Below are 21293 nucleotides of genomic sequence, written 5' to 3'. Positions count from 1 at the left end.
AATCACTGAGGACAGCCTTTCGTAGCTAAAGTTGTACACAAATTAACTATAATTAAAAACAAAAAAGTATGCTCATTAGAATTAAACATATAAACCTTTACCTGATGCAAAACGTTGGCATTCTTTGTAATTACACAGCAATCTGAACTCAGAGCTAAATTCGGGGGGGGAACCTTTAACAAATACCTAATTCTGAATAGAAGGTCTCACCTTGCAGTTTTCCATAAGCAACAAGAGAGCCACTGAAAGTCACCCCACCAATGTATGTGCCAAGATAGGCCACAATCCTAGTGAGGTTTGCAGCGGGATCAGTAGCAAAGTGAGGATACTCAATCATGTATTCTGCTACACAGGTGAGCACAGCAGCCAAACCAACCAAACTGTGGAAAGCAGCCACCAGCTGAGGCAGATCTGTAATCTGGATGCGTTTAGCTATTGTCAGACCTATGGAGAGTTGAAAGCAGAAGGGAAGTCTTACAAAACACAATCAATCTGTTCAGCTAGAAATTAATGGAGCATGGTTCAATGTGCAACGAATATACACACACACAACACTGTTCCCACTAGAAATCTCTATGGCACTGAACTGAAGGCTGCACATGTGTACATGGGGGTATCATGAAAAACAGAAGATTAAAACATATCGTGTTCTTAGAAGTATCACTAAATATTGAGAAATTTAATGCTTTTTGTGACAAAAGCACAGTGTGAAAAGGGAATTTGAAGTATTCGGTCAGGAACTGAACACAAGTATGAAGTTGGGCAACCTCATTCAGCTTTGGACACCCAGCTTCCCTAATAGAGATGATGTGCTCCTGATTTTCCACCAGTCTCCCCATTCTTTACCACAATCTGAAGCATTAATAAAAGCCCTGGAAGTCATTTTTTTTTCTGTTCACACATTTGCAAAATAATACTGCACAAGCCACAAATGTAAGTTAGTCAATTCACCTGCAAGCTACACAGTATTTTATGTATATATAGCTTGCACAAATGCATGCACAGAACATAGCTTGCTAGTTCATAATATCATACACATACCTATGGTACCACCAAGTGCCATTGCACCTGACATCTGCGCCAACAATTCAGGTGAGGGATTAAGGCCTCCAAGAGTTGCTGCTAAACCTCCTGAAACACCAATCATACCCAAAGCATTTCCAAGACGAGCTGTTCCTTGAGTAGACAGACCAGCCAGGGCACCAACACAGCACAGTCCTGAGCCCAGATACATCACCTTTAAAATAAGTAAACCATCAACATAAAGCAGTGACAAATTGCATCACTATTCAAAATATTTCTGATTATTAAATAAAAATGCTGATTTTTCCAGAATGTGTTTAAGTCACAGTTCTCAAATGAAGTCAAAACTCCTGACTGTGAGAAACTGTTGTACAGGTTGTGATTTTGGCCAATTAAAATGTGATATTGATAAAACTTTTCCCACAGTTTAAGACATTTGTTTATCTGCAGCATGAATAGGAGTCAAACCAATTTCCCTCAGCAGTTCAGAAGCAAGTTTTTCCCTAGTACAAATCCAAAGCTAAATATCCTGTTCATCATATGAATAGTTTCAGAATTTGCTTATGGCACATTTGAACTAATAGTTCAGATAGTTCTGAACTATCAGCAATAGTATAGCTAGCAGAACTAGGGCAGTAATCATTCCCCTGTACACGGTACCGGTGAGGCCACAGCTCGAATTTAGGAAAACAGCCCAATAAATAAAAGTACCTGTTGCTTTACACAAAAACAAACAGCAACAACCAAGCTTTTAAAATTTGAAGATTCGTCATCTGGAGTATGATTGCAAACTTAATAAGCTTCAGACTGGCCTTGTGGGAATATGCAGTTGACGAAAAGACCTTGGATTATTTATTTACTCCTCAACAGCATGGGCATGACAAAACATCACAATGAACAGTGGGCTAGGAACCATAAAGTCACCTTTTACCTGTTCAATACTATAGCCACCACTGAGAGCTGCTGCATAGCCTCCTACAAATACACCACCAGGAAGCAGGTACAAGTAGTTGTATTCAGGAGGATCTGTGGGACGTTTGAACATATCCAGCATTCTCTGTGTGACTAAAAACCCACCTGGCCAAAGTAAAGGAACAATCTTAAGAAAAATAAAATCTGAAACTAAGCATATGCCAAAATGTAAGAAATATGTAGTAAAACCATATGAACACACATTTTAGCAATTGACACCAATAGAGCCTCTGAAAAGCTGGCAACTTAGAAAACCACCAGGAAACAAAGGTGTGATCAGGGTTCGATCCTGTTGTCGCTTAGCCTGTGGAAGAAATTCAGAAGAAAAGGAGGACTTGCTCTGGCTCTATACTCTACACTGACTATAGGATACAGCTGAGTTTATAGCTCTGTCCTTTTCTCTATCTAGTCTAGCAAAAGCAGTATTCATAAGTCACATTGCTCATTTTCCTATCTTTTTTATTATTGCAGCTGGGACTTCTGAAGCTCAAACAAGCAGAATTTTGTTCTATGCCACTTACACATATTATACAGGAAAATATAATATGTAATACAATCATCACCCAAATTTTACCGTAAAAGAAAAATGCACATTTAAATATTTTCCTAAAAAAAGGTTACTCTACAGAGTATGTTAACCAGATACAATAACTAATACGAAAATTGGAGGGGTGGTGTCTTTATATTGATGAAAGCTCTCAGATCCTATTCCCAGATTTTTATTTCTGGAATCTATACAATTAAAGAGCTAAAAAAAATTATAAAATTATACAAAAGTGCTTGAAATTACTCTCAAGAGAAAACCTAACATTCATACCTGCAATATTGACTGAAGAGATAAAGGCTGAAAGCACTGCTAAACCTTGAGGAGTGTTTTCAGGGAGATAGTGTCCTCCCATCAATACCAGCCCACCAACTGCAGTTAGACCTATTTAAAAGAGAAGAAGTGTTACTGAACCTTAAAAGGCTCTATATGTCTTCAACAGTCAAACAAACATCAGCCAACTCAAATTTTGACCCCTACTCTACACACTACTCTTTGAAGAAAGACTACCATGGTTTTTTTCAGCAGTATAAACATGTTCCAAAAGAAAAAAAAAATAGTGTATGAATGTAGTTTTAAAGAGCAGCACCTCAAGCAGAGTTAGCCTATAAGTACTTTTTCAATAAAAGAAATTTTGCTTTTAACAACCAAGGTAAATCAGACTTGTGACCTGCCACATCTACTCACACACAGATATATAAAATCCTACCTATTTATAGAGTTATGAGTCTTATGGGTAATTCAGGAATTTTTTCTTTTTCCCCTCTCTCAAAACACATAGTTAGAGGTGAAGAATAAAAGAATGCAAAAAATATGAGAGACAAGTTATTTTCAGGGCAATGTTCTGGAGAGTTGGGAGGAATGATGTGTTCTATGAAAGCAGACTGCAGCACTCAAGTAAAACAAAATTTTAACGCAAACAGGTCAAGAGTAAAAAATTACTTATGAAAATTAAATTATGCAGCACATTTGCCCTTCCTTTGAAAAATCATACTCTCAGAAAGACCATGTTTCAGGTGTCCTTGTTATTTATGAAAGTAAACTCAATTACATACTACAAGGCTCTTTGGCATTCTAAAAGGCGTATCAGCAGACTTTTGCCTAAAGTTCAAGTAAAAGAAGCCGTGCCTACATCAAATAGGAAATAAACAGCTGTGTCACAGCTACTCACCTGAGATAGCATTAGTCACTGACATGAGTGGAGAGTGCAGAGCAGGAGTCACACCCCACACTGTGTGGTAACCCACTATTCCAGCTAGGCCAAATGTTGTCACCATCTGAGTGAAAGCAGCATTAGGTGCTACAATGCCCAGTCCTAACATACTGGCTAAACCTAGGAGAAAAGCACAGAAAAACTCTAACTTTTCAGTGATTTCTTACATTTAAATTGTATACAACAGGAGTCCAATAGTGACATAAAAACAAAATAGAGTTCTGTGCATGGATTTGCTTCAAGATCAGGTGGATCACCTTCTTGAAATACAAAGTGCTTTCAGTGCTACTGTTTCTTTTATGATAGAAAATAAAGCCAGATTTCACACATATTTGTTATGCATACACACAACATAGCAAAGATACATTTCTACACAAACACTGAATCCTGTCCTCTCCTGTTGTATAGAAAAAATGTAGAAGAGTCACAATCATGCTGAGATATTACTTGGAACACAGCAAAGCATATATATGAAAAACAGAGATTAAAATTAAGAATACTCAATTCGTTAATTACCTCATATAGACATTCTGATGCACTGAGAGTACGACATTACACAGAGACAATATTTTTTTGTCAAGATGAAGGTCCTATTCCTGGTATTTCAGTAGACTACGAGCATTTAAGTCTCACCCAATACAGTAAAATTTGAAGAAACAAATGGCATTGAACAGATTCTGCTGAAAAGTATGGGCACAGTCCCTGTCAGGAGTCCTTCAGAACTTGAAGCATTTTACGGATATCAAAATAGAGCCAAACATAAATGCATATCACATAAGTCAGCACTTCTTGAAATGTTAATATTTTTGGTTAAATTTCTAAAGTTTTGGTTTCCCTCTTAAAAGCAATTATCACACTGCATTGATCTTGCACTAGGATACTCCAGACAATCAAGTGCACTCCAAAATAGTTATTAAATTGAATGTGTTAGATTATGAGTCACTTTAGAAGTACTAGACAAATGAGGAGTACTCTACACTGATTCTCCAACTCTGGAAGTTGCCTACCTGCTGTGTATACAGATGCACTAGTCATAGTCTTTCTAAAAGGTGTAATAGTAGCTGCTTTTTCCGCTTCCAGCTCTGCTACAGTCTTCTGCTTCACAGGTGCTCCTTGAGGAATATTATTTGGTAGAGGTGCTGGGAAAATGACCCTGCCATCCTGACAAGAAATATTTACAGTTATGCCTAACATGGCAGACAGTTTGTAGTTAGAGAAACCTTTTCTTCTTAATACTGCAAAGTTCAAGTTAAGTTCTAACATCCTACAGCCATACCACAGGAATATCTTCCTGCATCAGTACAAGTCTGCAAAATCTGCCACAGGTCTGAATGGAATCAGAGCCTATCCAGACCAAGCATAATGTCTCATATTTTTTGCTCTTCTCCAGGTATCCAGAGAGGGAACTGTGGAGCTGTCAGTCCCAAGCTGTACACAACGGTGGTCTGGGAGAGCTTAAGTCAATGTAAGTCTCCTCCAGAGTAGCTATCATAAAGTATTAGCAACATTATGCACCAAAACTCAACTGAAATTAATACCTCTTACCTAAACGGCAAATTATTATTTCCTAATACTTATAGAAGGAGAGCCCTTACTGGTTGATTCCCTGAGTTTGTATTTTATTATTTCCTAATAAAGCTTAAAGTATCCTGCATATTCTAGTTTCACCACTTTTTCTGAAGTTACTCTTACTATAAAAGAAAAACGTATTTTAAAAAATTAAATAAAAAATACAGGAAGAATGTTTTTCTGGTTCTGTAGTAAAGTCTCAAATATGTTCTAAATAATTATGTTTTTATCACACGAATACAACAGGCAAACTTTATCTTTTTGCTATTTTTCAACAGTAGACGCATTAGGTATTTGTTTAACCTTGACAGGAAGACAAAGCAAAGAGGTTTCCCACAACAAAAAGGGACAGAGGAATGCTCAGCTGAATAAACACAATTTTCCACACTCACACTCTCATCAAGCCACCTCTGAAGTCTGTTGACATGCAGTATCTTCAAATGCATTTCGAAGAGACAGCAGTGATAAAGGTTAAAGATTTACTTACAAATTAAGAAGTGAATATTTACCGACTTACCTTCATTACTACAGTTCCTCTAATAACATGATCCAGAGTCCCATAATCAAATTCATCTTTTGGATCAAAGTAGAAGTTCTCTTTGTCAGGACTTATAGCCTTTAGAAGTTTGATAATATTATTGGAATACAGGGTACTGGCCTGAGTAGCCATTCTGCTAGGCAGATCTGTGTACCCAATGTGTGTAACACCCTGGAAAAAAAATCCAAGTAAAATAATGAGGATTCGTACAATCTCTGAAAGAGCATCATCTTTTCCAGTATATACTTCTGGAAACACATATCCCAACTCTTGCACTTATTTCTGTTCATCCCACTAAAACTGCTACCTGCAGTTCTGACATTATTAAGACAGTTACAGAATCCATCATGATCAAACCCAACACCTTAAATGCTATTAGCAACAAGCTCTTCCTACACAAAGAGGAAGGCATATTGGTGCAAGAGCTTGTCTTCTCCAAATCCTCAGAACTTAACTTCTTTAAGCAATCAGGTAACAGATTATCCTGCCTAATGCTTGGTATCTTCTCTGTTTTTCTGGAAGGCAAACACAGAAGCCAACTTTCTATATGCCAGCAGAGTGAAGGGAGCTTCTCAGAGCTAGCTAGCTGTGCCAGTAATATGTCTGGGTTCGTGTGTATGTAAAAATGGAACATAATAGATCCTCACTGTTTAAAGAACAAGTGAGAGTACACCTGGCTATCAGACTTTTGGAAGGAAGCAGAAACTGAGGCTGGTATACACTCGTAAGTGTTCAAGCAGGCTTGCGTTAGAACACTGCTCCCACAACTTACAGTTAAGATCCATGCAAGCTTCCAGAACTCTGCCTTCTTAATGTAATGCTCTGGCACAATCCTAATACTTCTGCATTGTTGCCATTTTCTACAGCACAGTGCCAGTACACTAAATCCAGGGGTAATACTTCTCTAAAAGCACCCCATATAAACTCTTCATGGAAGTACGTGCTTACTTGTCTTCCATGTTCTCTAGTTTCAGGTTTTAACCAATGACATCAAAAGCCCTAGAAAGCCACAAAGCCAAATGTAACAGGAGTCTTTAATATTTACACAAAGAGCCCTGCTTTTGTTAACGACGACCACGGCAGCAACATCCTACAGGCTTCACAAATAACAGCATTATGTCCTTGCAATACCAAGCAACAACCCTGATAATCTGCTACCAGATTTTTATAATTGCTAGTAGATTTCTCATAAGTACCAAAAATAAAACCCAAAAAGTAGAAAAACAAGTCCTCAACCAAACCAGTAAACACCAAAGCAAGACCAAAGTAGTTCAGTGCAGAGCCAAACTGCTTCCTTTAATGAACCAATTTATAGGACACCTAGTTTGGGTTACAAGTGCTTTGGATACTCTACAGAAGACACACATTCTTGAAGCTAAAGACATACAAAGCCAGTACCCTCCTGAAGCTGAAATTGTACTGAACTAAGCCAGAGACTTCGTACTGAAGTAAACATTGACACAGTCTGATCCTGCTCAGCTTACCTATGGCAGGGATTGTCAACCCCCAGTCGTGGGAGGTGATAAGCAAGTCAAAGAACCTATTTCTACTACTATCTCTTTTAGGTCAAACCACACCTTCAGCTCAGCAGAGACAAACCACTGGACTCGGAAGTCTAAGTAGCAAGAATTCCATAACATCCATTAACAAGCAAATTAACAACACCACAAAGGTATTTGTTTCTTTAAAAGTGTTCAAATTCATACACATGTTACAGTGACCAAATGCAAATGTAAAGGATTCCTTCAGCCCAAACCAGCAAAATCAGCTACTCATTTTCAGGATCCAGTTTACAAAACACAATGTGAGTTCAGGCCAACTGAGAATGAACTGCAGATTAAAATGCTTACCTTATGAACATACATTTCTCCAGGCTTTGTAGTCTCAATATTTCCCCCCGCTTCTGCAGCTAAATCCACAACAACGGAACCCTCCTTCATTGATTCAATCATGTCTTTCTTAAACAAGATAGGAGCTTTTTTACCTGACAAGATAAAACATAGCAAGTTAAAAAGAAAATACAGCTTTGTATCTGTTGAGCTCAGATTACTTCTCACTTCTACCTATATTACTTTCGTAAGCAAAATTTTCAAGTAGTCGGTAGCTAGGATAAAATATCACAGAACGTTTGTTAAGACAGAGAGAAGAGATGCTAGAACATCCTGCTCCAAAGGATATAAAAAAAGATGCTAGCAAGTCCAATTTTGTCAGCAAACTGATAACATCCAATCTTACAATTCAAGTCATAACCAAAAAAAAGCCTGATCATAAAGTTATTGAAATACAGATATTGCGCAATACAAAACTGAAATATAAGCTCTACCTTACTACATTTCAATTGCAAAGACAGTACCATTTCAATCAGACTTGTTTTAGTGCACAACAAGCTGTAGAGCAGAAGTAGCAGTGATGCAGTAGGTATGCAAGAGAATTATATACTCTTACTTTATTACTATCTACTCCTTGTTTAACAAGAAAAACATGATGGTATTGAGCCAAAGATTGATACTTCATGAAAACAGAAGTTTTTAAAGGAGGCACACACTTTAAAACCGGGCATTTATCACAGAATGGTGGAAGTTAATGCTCACATAGACAAAATTCACTAACCCTGCAGGGGCAGCTCCAAAATATGCCTACTTACTTACTTACTTAGATAAACAAAAATTAGCATTTTACACATAAAACATACCTGGAATCAATGCTGTAGTGATGATAATATCAACATCTTGGCACTGTTTGGCAAAGAGTTTCATTTCAGCTTCAATAAATTCTTTGGACATCTCTTTAGCATAACCACCTTGTCCCTCTCCAGATTCCTTTAAGTCTACTTCCAAAGGCTCAGCACCAAGAGACTTGAATTGTTCCAAAGCTGCAGCTCTAGAAAAAGAAAATTGTAGAAGAGGAAGCCACCACTTTAAAAATACACCATGACTTTACCAGTGTTTTCAGTAGCAGTCTTCAGACAAGAGATACAAAACTTATTTCAGGATTGAGGAGAATATAACTAAAGTCCTCAACTTTCTGTATTTAGTGAAAAGAATAATTGCATCACAAAATTTAGGTTCCAGACAGACTTGGATGAGGAATGAAGGCAGCCTACAGTTTCCTGTATAGTCAGCAGAGTTGCTCCAAGAAAAGCCTCAAAAGGGAAGATTTACCTGAAGCCTAGCTCTGCACACACATTTCTTATGCCATGACTAGGTAAATCCACAGCCCAAACTTAAGTGTCTAAGATGGGTGATAAATACACAACCTGTGGTGCTGTCTTTAAACTGTGAAATGGGAAGTAAGTCTAGTAAGTCTTATTTTCACAGGGAAAATTGCTGGGGTGGTGATGTTTGGAGTTGGGTTTTTTAATAGTTATTCTGTAATTTATTTTGAATCACATGACCACAGTAAATACTGAGAATAAATATCAGTGTTATGTGAATATTCACAACATGCAGAGAACTCGGCAGAAACGTTCTTGCATCTCAAGTAGGGAATTTAAAAGATCTGAAAAGTTTTAGACTGATTTTGACCACGCTTTTATGAAAAATAACCTCTTTCCAGTTTCTTTTAAGACGTATGCAGATTTTCTAAGAAACCAGAGTGTTTTTCTCATATTGCACATCATAAATCAGGAGACATATTAATTTTCATTCTTTCATATTAGATATAGCTAAGTAGCACTAGATGCCACTTCTACATAAAGCATATAAGTACATAATTTTAATGTGAATACTGTATTAAGCATGTAAAAATTTGATACAGGAAGGCCGTTTAATAGAAAAGAACTAATCAAGCTTGCAGTCTCTGCAGCTATAAGAAGAAAAGTATTTCTGCTCTCTAATTTTCCCAGTCTATTGCTCTAAAAAATGGCAGTACAATTTCACTGCAATACAAACAACTTAAAAGTAATTTTGGATTGTTATTACTATTTTCTTACGCCTACCTAGTATCAAATCCACGAACCACCGCGCCCATCGACTTCGCTGCTCCTGCAGAAGCCAGGCCAGCAACTCCTCCTCCGATGATCAAAACCTAGAATGATAAATCTCATTAAGCAGCCATTTAAACAAGATACTTCAGGACACAGAAAACAAAATTACTTTGGCAAAACTGCCCCATAAACTAACAGTTTAAAAGCTGTAACTCCTAATTTCACATATCTAAGAGCCAACTCATCTGTGGCTAATAGTCTGTGTAAGTAAGTAGCAGTTTTCTCCTTGATTTATCTTCCTTTTTTATTTCCCTCTCTAATTCTACTTGCATTTCTCTTCAACCCAGTCCACCTGTAATTCCAATTAAGTAAAACTTTCCACTGTACCCTTCAATGCCCCACAAATCCCAATATCTCTGACTTCTCTTAACTTTTTCTTTCCCCATTTTGAAAAAAAATAAGTCCACCTACATATGGCTGGTCTGATGTTTAAAACTAAGTAAACTTAAGTAAAACTCAAACTGTTCTATTATTCCCAAAACAAGGTAACTACAGATGGGGAAAAAAACGGTGTGAGAATAACTACAGCAGTTTCTAAAGTCTCTAGAACTAACCCCAAGGCAGAAAAACAAATAACACAGTTTCAGCAATGGTTACCTAAGCTCAGGAACTCATATTCCTTTGCCATGTATTTAATTGCACTTACCTTTGCTGGAGGAACTTTACCAGCAGCTGTGATTTGACCTGTGAAAAATCGACCAAAGTAATTTGCTGCCAGTACCACAGCCTTGTAACTGTCAATTAAGGATGAACATATATTAGTATTCTCCCAAGGTTCAGTAAAATTCCATTCACGACATCAATCAAAAGGATGAACATTTGACCATAGCATGTGTAGAATATCTTAATATTTTACTACTGAGCACAAGTTTAATAGTCTTTCTTCATATTTCTTGCCTTTTTTTTTTTTTTTTAAATCATTGAATGCATTTTCAGACATAATTTTTGGACTGCAGTATACTGGATGTCTGTAACTATTCACTCTTTCAAATTAAATTTTACCCTAAAAATGCATGCCTAACTTGCCAAAAGTTAACTCTCTGGTCTTTGAAACTACCTTCAAAGGCTGTAACCTGAGGCCTGTTACAGAAGGAAACAACGAATAAGTAATTGCAACACCCTGAGTAATTCTGCAGTAAGCTCACTTAGAGCAAGCACGCATTCAAAAAAGATATTCTAACCCTAATTTTGCAAAGCCACATGACTTAGGACAAATAGCGTAACCTTGTTACTTCATTTGCCCCATCCAAGAATGGGTGGTTGGACACCAAGTTAACACCAGAGCAGCTATCTGATAATGAAGATTAATATGTAATTTTGTCTTTTCTTAACAACAGTGCACATTTTCTTGCACTTTTACTAACAGTGTTGTGGTTCAACAGTCCCATTCCACTTTTTTTCCTGTCTCTAGAACAGGCATATGGAGGTCTGTATGCCACAAAATTAGTTCACCTTTGGAATACAGTTTGCAGATTTTATACCTTTAAATACATTATTAATGTCTATATTTTAATAAAATTACACCAAATGAAAACTGAAAGAAGTCATTAAACATGTATGTGGATGTATACTGCTTGTGTGCACAAAATCTGGAAGCTTTCTCAAAGGCTTATTATGCCTCACAGACATCATCAAAGTTAAAAAAAAAAGAAAGCCAGCTTGACAACAACATTTTAAATCAATACCTAAATGTTAGTTGCAAAGCATGAGGATATGGGACAGTATTTGATCTTTTGTTTGTATCTGCCATGGCAACTGCACTCATACTGAGTGTTGTTTGGGTTAGTTAGCTCCTCTCAACATCAGATCCTTCCAACAGACAACCTGTGTTCAAGACGACTTAATGATATCTTAACTGCTCTGACCCAGTTCAGATCAAAGTCAGGGAATTAGAATTGCCTCCAGTTTGTTTATTTTTTTAAAAACTCTTGTTCTCATCTGCTGTAAACCTGACCATAAGAAACTTCTGTAGTTTGGCACCTCCAACAGCACCATCCTCCTTGAAACTACTGCATGAAAACAGAGATGTAGAATTGTTTTAGATATACCTAATATCAAAGCATATGATTTTTAATCCAGCTATACTTAGTGAAGCTGAAAAAAAAGAAATCATACCCAGCAATGTTGGCCATAGAGCTAAGTGCATCATATCCCTGAGCAATGGTGACCCGTGGAACCTGATCCATAGCCAAGACAGTAGCTTTTTTTTCTGCTAGTTTTTTCAGGAGGTCTGGATTTTGTGCCGGGTAGACAAAACTAATCAGGGTCGCCGCCGTCTTAAAAAGATCTGCCTCATGTACACCTAGAGCCGAGTTGTATATAGGAGCCCTCACCTGAAGAAGGACAGAAGTTTCTAAGTCAATCACAGGAAAGAAATCAGAACACACTCCACTTCCTTTCTCCCAGCTTGCAGTCTGGCCATTCCCATTCACAAAGTACAGAAGGAAGCACGTATATCAAAGGCTGTTTATACAACTGAACTGAGTAACTGCCCTTCTTAATTGCAGTGCACATACTGGAATTAGTTCTAGGTGGATTGGTGACAGGGCAGTAGTTGTCAGCACACACCTTCAGAAAGATCTGATGGCTTTTAACCAGCAGCCACCGCCTTTTCTAACAGACAGCTACCCTCAAAACTACCATTTTTAAGCAAAATGGTAACTCAACACATATGCCAATTAAGTTCTACAGGCTAAGAATCACTAATTAGGTGGCAAGGCGTGACTACATACAGGGAATTTCAAGCCAGATATCCAGATAGTAATCTCCACCTATGTTCACTTAAGTTTCTCACTTTTCTTCAAAGAGAAACCTCCTTAAAAGGGTTGTTCACAAAGCAGCTCATAGAAATTCTGCCTTCAGTCCTGATGTGTTAGAGCAACTACAGGAAGCCTCAATATTAAATTTAAGGTGTTTTTGTTTTTTTCCTTCAGGACTCTGCACAACCTAAAACCTCTCAAGTAACTTCACTTTTAGTAGTTTTCCCAAATTAGCTATAACTCATCTAGTGACAAATACTTTTGATACATACTGAGTTGTGGAACTGAAAAAGTTAGAAACTTGTATCTTCAAAATTCCAAACAACTATCTAAAAAGTAACTTGAGTTATGTGTTACTAAATTTGGAGAAAAGGTTTCTTAGAGCAGGGATTTCACCTGATTAGAGTCCACTCTAGAATACCTCGCTCTAGAAAACACAAGTAAAAAGTAGCTAGAAATCTGCTAAGAAATTACCCCCAATTTCTTCAACACCATCATTTACTAGTTTTTTTAATGTAGATGCACACCTGAGCTATTTAAAAAAAAATACCAAAATTGAGTCAGGACTCAAAATAGAAAATACTAAAGGACCTTACTTACTGAACTTTTAGCAGACTATTACAAAAAAATGACCTATAACTTTCTGCTAAAAGAATGTAATAGGAAATGCATTAATAAAGCAATTACTTTCACAATCAAATCCGAAGCCAGGACTTCCTTGGTCCCCAGGATCTTTGCTCCAACTTCTCTGTAATGGTCATCAGAAAATTTGGAGGCTTCTCCAGCACCAGATTCCACCACAACACTGAAGCCTTGTTTAACCAAGGCTTGAACTCCAGCTGGTGAAAGAGCCACTCTCTTCTCATTCTCAAATATCTCCTTGGGGACACCAACAGTCAACTGTTTATAAGGAATTCCTGTAAGAGTGACAGATAAGACAGCATTAATTGTACTAGAATAACTAATCGATATTAAGGGCACTCTTCAATGTTGTACAGACACATGCAGACATGTCACAGCCAGCAATTCTCCCTCCTAAGGGAAGAGGAAGCAGAATGCTATTTTCTAGGAACGTAGTTCACATTTCCTTAAATTGCACCATCTTCCTAGAGATCCTTGTCCTCTCAGCAATCAGCAGGTCAGCACAATCAGCCACACAAGCAGCAACAAGTGTTTGATGCAGTTCATACCCATCAGACTTTACACAGTTCTGATTGTATAACTGGCATTCAGATTTACACAATACCTGGTGTTCTGCTGATAAAACATTCTACCTTAGGCAAGGATTTAAATCCATCTCTAGCCACTTCCACTTTATTGTGAAGAAATAAACAAATGAGTTTGAGCAGTGAAACTACATCTTAACTGAACATGGTTTTGTGTCTATCAAATTACAGTTGTCCCAAATCACTATTAACAAATGTAACATACGTATCATAAAGTACATTCAAAGGCACAATTACATCAGTGAGGTACTCTAAAAGTTGCCACAGAAATGAAAAATGTGACTTCAGAAGTAGTTGAAGAATAATGGAATATCCATCTACTAGCTTCTTCAACAGTACTTCTCTTCAATATTATCTCCTTGTCTTGTTCAAAGCTCCACTAAGTAACACTGGGAAAACTGCTGAAGCCAAAATTTATCAGTTTTAGCTGACATTTTCAAATTACAAACACCTAACTTTGTTTATGTACAATTTCTGGGCTTCCAGTCTAATATCTGGGAGTTAAATTTCTCTGATCCAAACAAGTGTTTAAATATATTATTTATCAATACATAGGCTCAAGCAGAATAACCATATATCAAACTATCACACTGCTTCAATTATACCAACAGCGTGCAGCCCATCACAGGATCAATCCTATATCAGCTTTCACTGACATCTATCCAGAATTTAAACCTGGATTGTGACATGACTACGCAAGACATTTATACCACATATATATTAATGAAATATAACTTGAGCTGTCTAAGCAGTCATTCAAATTAATGACCAAGCAACAACAACAACAAAACCCACCAAACAAAAAACCTCAAACCAAAAGCAGAGAAGGTGGATAAAAGGCTTGTTTTAAGTTACAAATCTGCTTTTAAATTGTCCATGTATGTATTGTGCTATGAAAATTTGTACCAGACAACGAGTATTTCAGGAAGGCCTCCTTTCCACTTTCAGACAGAAACAAGCAAAAAATAAGATCTTTGAGGAACTAGATTTACATTTAAAAATATTAAAATAATTTTTCCATTACATAAAACTTGGGACTATAAAGTACTTAAAGTTGAAAATCTGAAAATATTTTAATTAAAACTTTCAAGATAAGCTTATAATGTTCTGAAAATACAGTACAGAATTGCTAAGAACTGGTACTTGAGTACCCACCTATACTTCTCAGTCTACTAACTCATTAAAAAAAAAATTGAACACATCCAACAAGAAGACAGAATGAAAAATCACCAGACAAAGAAGTGCAGTATTTCTAATTGCTGTGCCAGGGAAGGTTTTGTTGAGCTAGAGGAGGTGCAGGTTGGACATCAGGAAGAATTTCTTCACTGAAAGGTTGGTTAAGTGCTGGAATGGGCTCCCCACATATGTGGTCGAGTCACCATCCCTGGAAGTGTTCAAGAAATGACTGGACATGGAACTCAGTGTTATGGTTTGGTTAACAAGGTAGTGTTTGTCCAAAGGTTGGGCTCGACCTTGGGCGTCTTTACCAACCTTAATGATTCTATGATTCTAGTTACTTTTTTTTTTTTTAAATTTTACCTTTGTCCTTGAAATTTAACTAAAAAATTAGTAACAAATAATTTAAAGAAAGAAGTGTTTTGATATTTTATATGTTGGAGAACATTTAAAATGTTTTAACTACAAGACAAAAACTAAATTCAGAAAAACATATGTTAAAAGAACATAAAGTCACAACAGGAGCAAGAATGCACATCTAAAACAACAGACCCACAAAGCTAACAGTGCTTTGCAATTATTTGCTTCATCAGCAGACACTACATCTAAACATAATCGTGCAACTCAGGCCATACCCACCACAGCAGCACTAACCACTTGTCAGCTGTGGTAACTGCTGCTGTCACTCAAATTACCCTTTGTCATTTGAAGGCACCTTTCTCCTCATCTCTTCTAATTACTACACAATAAAGTCCTGCTTCTGATTTTCACTAAATCATCTCGGTGGAAATGAACTCTCTTGTCTTTCAGAAGCAGGAATGAAACCTAGAAGATTGAAATTTATTAGGATAACAAAGACCAATCGTAATTTCAGAAAGAAAGTAGCTGTAGGGTAGGATAAAAGGCAAAAAAGCTTTTCAAGAAGCAGTGAGAAAAATTAAGAACTAGAGTTCTATCTTCCCTTTCTCCTTTTGGAAGTTTTTGTAGCACCAAAATGCTGAGAGGGGGAACGGAAGTCTGAGGGGGGAAAGGGAAGGGGAAGAGGGGAGGAGGGGGGGAAGACAGGGGGAAGAGTTAGGGCTGGGGGGAAGGGGGAGGATGGGAGAGAAGGAATAAATTATAGCATACAGGGAATAGAAAGATGACTGCAAATTTAAACACAGACACGACTAAAGCTTTTATTTTCTCAAGCAAAAAAATTAATCTTTTTTAATGAAATGACAATAGATACTTCTGATTTCTTCTTCTTCACTTGTTTTTTTTGAGGAGAAAAGTAAATGGCTAGGAGGCATAGGACAGGAATATGCACTTGCTAGACACCAAATGCGTTTCCTCATTTCTCACTTCTTTCTTTCGCATTGTTACATCTTGTATGCAATAAAAATAGGTACAACTTTTTCAGATAGAAAGTATTAGCACCTTATTCAGTAAGCAGAATGATCAGAAACCAATACTGAGAACTATTCCCTCCTCCAATGCTTTGGTAAGACCAAACATATAAGTCTCTCCCCTTCTTTTCTCCTCTGTGCCACTACCAAACTTAAAGCAACCAGTAAATACAGAAGAAAATGAACACATAAGCAAACAGATGTCAGTTTGCCAGCCTTTAGCTATAACAGGTATAGGACATTTTTCAAGTAGATTACTCTGACCTTCCACATCATTCATCACCAAAATGGAGCAGATATTTACAAGTGAAAAAGATCTATGTTAAAACTTCAGACAAGGTTTTGGGAGAAAAGGGTTAAAAAGCTGAAGCCTGGCAAGGAGGATTATAAATCACTCGAGTGACCTTGCAGCTGGAAATAACTCTTGGTAAGGGCTGTGTGAACAGCAGGCTGGTGATGATTTACTGGTGCCTGTGCCTCCGCTTGTGTTTCTGCGCCACAAGTTTGTGGCTGTCCCGGCTGCCTGTCTGTGCCGACACAAACAACAGGGTATGATGGACAACATGTTTGGAAGCAGCTATACAATGAAAACAGATTTGGTTTGTTGAGCTCAGCAATTTCATTGAAGTCACTAGTTTGAAAGGCTGAAATCTAGGACCATAAACTAAGGATCTTGATTTAAGTTTTTATTTTGAAGAAGTGCATCTGCTATCCTTGCCATGGGTTCAAAATTGCATGAGACTGTGAAGCTTTCAAGTTGCCTTTCTAATCCTTCATGTCAGACAAACTCTCTATGAACTGCTTTGAGTATGTTTTAGTGACTTACTGCTTTATGACATCAAGAACATTTTCCAAATACTGACTGATATACACATACTTGGAGCACCTCTTTGAGTCACATTAAGATTTTTAATAAATTCATGGGAGTAGCAGATACACAGTACTTTTTTGATACAAAAAGTATACCAATACAATTATGCCACTATCAGAAGTAGAATTATTCACAGGCCTTAGAAAGGAATATACACTCCAACGAAATGCTTAGTATGGTTTATACATAGACTAGAATTTAGAAAAACTAGTAAGAAGTCACTATTTCTCATCCCCTTACCATAATCTTGACTGTGTACTGAGGACAAGTATGTCCTTACTTCAAGTAAACAAAACTATGAAAGTGATCTCCATGTAACTTCCATCTACAAGAATCTTAAAGAAGATTCTAAGTTAAAACTATAGCGAAAAAATATAGTTTTTTAACCTCCTTAATGTGATTTTGGGAAGTAGCCTGCAGCAAAATAGTATCAACAAATACTGGAGACTAACTTAGAGGAAAGACAAAGGAGAAGTTTTGACTATATGCCGCATGTTCTGGGATGGAAGAACAGGATACGTAACCTGCCTATTTTTTATGTTACTCTAATAACCTTTAAACAAACCATCTCACCTGTTCTGAAGATGAGGACATATTCCGAAGAACACCAATATGATGTTGGCAAAAGGAGAAAAAAAATGATACAAAAGATTAAAAAAACACCTGGTCCCTCCTGTTACAGAAGCAAGGAATTACAAATTGCCTGACTCTGAAACATCTGGTACTAGTGACTATTTGAAACAGGCTACAGGAATACTTGTTTAATCCTATATGAAAATTCCTGTTTCTAATAAACAAGTAGCAGCAAAATAAACAGCAGTAAGAAAGTTATCCATCCTCCAAGTTTACTTTTCAGATGACTCCAAACCTCTTCATCCCTCAAGCAGCTGTTACTCTTGTACATAACATAGCCTGGATGGAATGAATCCTAATCTGAGAGAAGGAAAGCAATAACTACAGGCTTAAGAAGAATTACTGTGACACTGGTCTTTTCAGAAAACTTAGTGTTACAGTGATTTTACCAAGTGTTACTACAATTACAGGTAATTTCTGAAAGAATAAAACATAGTTATTTTGTATGCTGTTACATTTTGATTCAAGAGCACTTAAAAAGTAAAAATAAGCAGTAGTACTGCTACTAATATGTCATTCAATTGCTGTTTCATCCTTGATTTGTCCTCTACTGAATAACAAATCACGTGTTGCCAAAATGAACTATAAGAACAGCTTAATTATCAACCAAAAGACTACCAAACCTGTAATTCTCCATATTAAACAACTGCATTTCATGAATACTACTAATCCTTGAATAAGGGCTTCCACACAACAGATATGAAGGGGCAACACTGAATGTTAAACACATGACACTAATCAGAATTCTCCATCCTTCTAGAAAAATTTTTCAAAAGTGATTCTTAAAAACAAGAAAATGCACACACAGAGTAGCACATCAATTTCAGAAAAACTGAAGAGATTCTTCAGTTTCATGATCAAATTTGTGGTCAAACTAAAAAGACTGATTCCAAACTCAAACAACAACAAGGGCACTTACCTGAGACATTTGAGAAAGAACTTTGAACCCAGTTTCCTAAGTGTCAGTTTAGACTCCCAACCAAGGGACAATTTGCCATGTCAAAACTGACAGATGTTTCTCTCATTCATATATTTAATACAGAAAAAAAAAAAAAAATTTGGAGCATCACAAATCTATCAGAGCAAATAAATTCAGGTTTCATTGTGCCACTATGGCAAAAGGCCACATGACACAGATTATCAGGAGCCCTCACTCCTGACATTTCTTCAGTAGTTCCAAAGTCTTCAGTCACCAAGTTGAAACGACCACAAAATGTACCACTTAATGTCAGTATTCCCAGAAGTTCTATGCAACACAGGCTTCTCAGTTATACATGCTAATTTTGTGTCCAGTGTTTTCACAGCCAGACACTTCTGCTCCCAAACAGCACTACTTTCCTAGTACTCTAAAGTATCTAATGCAGTTACCTACTGTCTACATTTGGAAGAACCAAGCATCATGTATGCAATTAGTTCAACTCTCCACATTAATCAGTTGCAGCCTAAGACCCTAGATCTGCACTGAAGCAAGGTCTCTAAATTCCAAGGGAAGCATGACCCATGCAGGATGAATGGGCAAAAACAGCATTAAACCTGCATTATGTATTCTCCAGTCCTCCAACTGTAAGGGTACGCACAGTATAGAACAGAGGAAAAAAAGTCAGTTCTGATCTTCATACACCAGGCTCATATTAGAAACTGGAAACAAGGATGGCCCCTTTCACACTTCTTTTTTCATTGAAAATACCTGAACTGGTCCATTATCTGCTAAAATGGAAGTAGTGCAAATATACTAGCAAACCCTACACATGAAGATGCAGATCAGAAGTTTTTCAGAGTGGTACAACGTAAGAGTCTCCTGAACAAAGCTAACAGATTTTTTTGGATGGGATAATTATATCTACATATAGTCCTGCTTGCAAGATGCTCTCTTTGTGAGGTCTGTATTTTTTCTCACGTGCACACAAAAAGCTGGCCTACCAAAAGTCCTGGGGAACTTGAGGCTTTTAACTAAGAACAGCATTTGTTTAAATACTTCTCTCAAGCAAGGGAAGTGTTAACAGGAGCTTGGACCCCCTAGCAATAAAAACTATTTGGATTCCAAGTACTTTTAATAAACACAAACACCTTCTGTGTAAGCCCTATAAAACCAGTCTAAGAATGTGCTGCAACTGATTCAAGTATGCTGCTGCCATGATTTCTATTTTAAGTGTTTTCTGTACTAATGCAGATCTGAAAGAGAAAAAAAAGAAGAAACAATTTATATTCATGTTTTAAAATAATAGATTATTTACAATAGTTTAATCAGTTTACCTGGCTTTGGAGCTGCCTGAGACCTGAACATCTGGTGGGTTCTAAACATGCGCAGACACGACATCTTCGCAGAACGTGCGTTTGGTGGTAACACATTGCCAAAAACAGGAGCTGAGCACTCACGGACAGCAACACGCAGGAGGCTCGCCATTGCTCCCAGACCTCACAGCAAATTCCTTGCCACGTATGGAATCCCTGTGGCGCACGCAAAAACAAGGCAAAAGCTATTAATGGCCCTGGACAGAAGGTATGTAAACGCAGCAGGTTTAAGGCCAGCTCACTGCCAGTAGCCACGACACAATCATTTCTTCCCACCTTTATCTTTCTGGCTAGAAAACAAAATCAAATTTTTGTAAGACACCTATCAGATCAAGGTAAGTGGCCTGGAGATGCCATTTCTGTGACTCCAGGCTGTTTTCTCTTTGCACCGTTACCCCAACACAGGAACTCTGACACGTGAAAACCCGCCGCGCCCCAAGGAACCAAACAAACGCCTCCAATCTCTGCCACAGCTCCCGCAGAGAATTACCGCGGGTGGGACAGAGCAGGGCATGCACTCTGGGCGGGATACGTCGGGCAGGGGAGCCGGGAAGGGGCTTTTCGCTCGGAGTCTCGCCAAGCCCCCGAGGAGCGGCCCCTTCCCGCTATTTATAGTCCGCGGCCACCGAGTGACCTTGGGCAGGCGGCTCGCCCCCGGCCGTGCACCGTGCCCTGCCCACGGGGCCGCCCGCAGCCGCCACATCCCGCTTCCCGCCCGGCAGCGCTCCCGGGGGCCCCTTCCCGCGCCACTTGCCTCCTCCGCGCGTCCTCCCTCCCCCCTCCCTTCCCTCAAGAACAGGATACCGCAGCCTTTCCCTCACCAGCGGCCACTCTCCGTCCGCGCCAGAAAACGCGGCGGTGCCGCCCCGGCCCCACACGACGCCGCGCACCGGCCCTGCCCGCGGCCCCGCGGGCGCCCCTCACAACACCACTCACCAGCCCCGCGGAGCCGCCGCCGAGGGTCTGACCGACCTTGGGGCGGGGCGGGGGCGGGTCTGCGCCCGCCAACCCGGAAGGACTGAGGGGAGTGCGGGGGGTCGGGACCGTCGCGTCACGCGGCGTGTGAGGGGCGGTGGCCCGGGGCTCCGCGGCGCTGGGCGAGCC

At 38.5% G+C, this 21293-nt stretch overlaps 1 protein-coding gene across 5 annotated transcripts in view; it reads right to left on the bottom strand.

Annotated features, from left to right (window-relative positions):
- NNT (nicotinamide nucleotide transhydrogenase) overlaps positions 1 to 21256 on the bottom strand; it is a 41029-nt gene extending 19773 nt beyond the window's left edge. The window contains exons 1-15 of one of the 5 annotated variants that reach the window (XM_064641843.1): positions 21126 to 21256; positions 20151 to 20345; positions 13291 to 13520; positions 11960 to 12177; positions 10491 to 10578; positions 9797 to 9885; positions 8552 to 8739; positions 7710 to 7843; positions 5839 to 6030; positions 4760 to 4913; positions 3711 to 3872; positions 2813 to 2923; positions 1955 to 2100; positions 1042 to 1237; positions 211 to 444 (exon numbers count right to left, since the gene is read on the bottom strand). In XM_064641843.1, the coding sequence (XP_064497913.1) occupies positions 211 to 444; positions 1042 to 1237; positions 1955 to 2100; positions 2813 to 2923; positions 3711 to 3872; positions 4760 to 4913; positions 5839 to 6030; positions 7710 to 7843; positions 8552 to 8739; positions 9797 to 9885; positions 10491 to 10578; positions 11960 to 12177; positions 13291 to 13520; positions 20151 to 20301 (2293 nt within the window). In that variant the 5' untranslated portion in view covers positions 20302 to 20345; positions 21126 to 21256. Of the gene's footprint in view, positions 1 to 210; positions 445 to 1041; positions 1238 to 1954; positions 2101 to 2812; positions 2924 to 3710; positions 3873 to 4759; positions 4914 to 5838; positions 6031 to 7709; positions 7844 to 8551; positions 8740 to 9796; positions 9886 to 10490; positions 10579 to 11959; positions 12178 to 13290; positions 13521 to 15700; positions 17817 to 17837; positions 20064 to 20150; positions 20346 to 21010 lie in introns of those variants that run through there. The other 4 variants (XM_064641842.1, XM_064641845.1, XM_064641847.1 and 1 more) reach the window with 4 other exon arrangements.
- Between the last annotated feature and the right edge of the window lie 37 nt (positions 21257 to 21293).

The sequence above is a fragment of the Pseudopipra pipra genome, chromosome Z (assembly GCF_036250125.1).
Source record: "Pseudopipra pipra isolate bDixPip1 chromosome Z, bDixPip1.hap1, whole genome shotgun sequence".
NCBI classification, from domain to species: Eukaryota; Metazoa; Chordata; class Aves; order Passeriformes; family Pipridae; genus Pseudopipra; species Pseudopipra pipra.
This window is presented reverse-complemented; position numbering and strand designations above follow the sequence as displayed.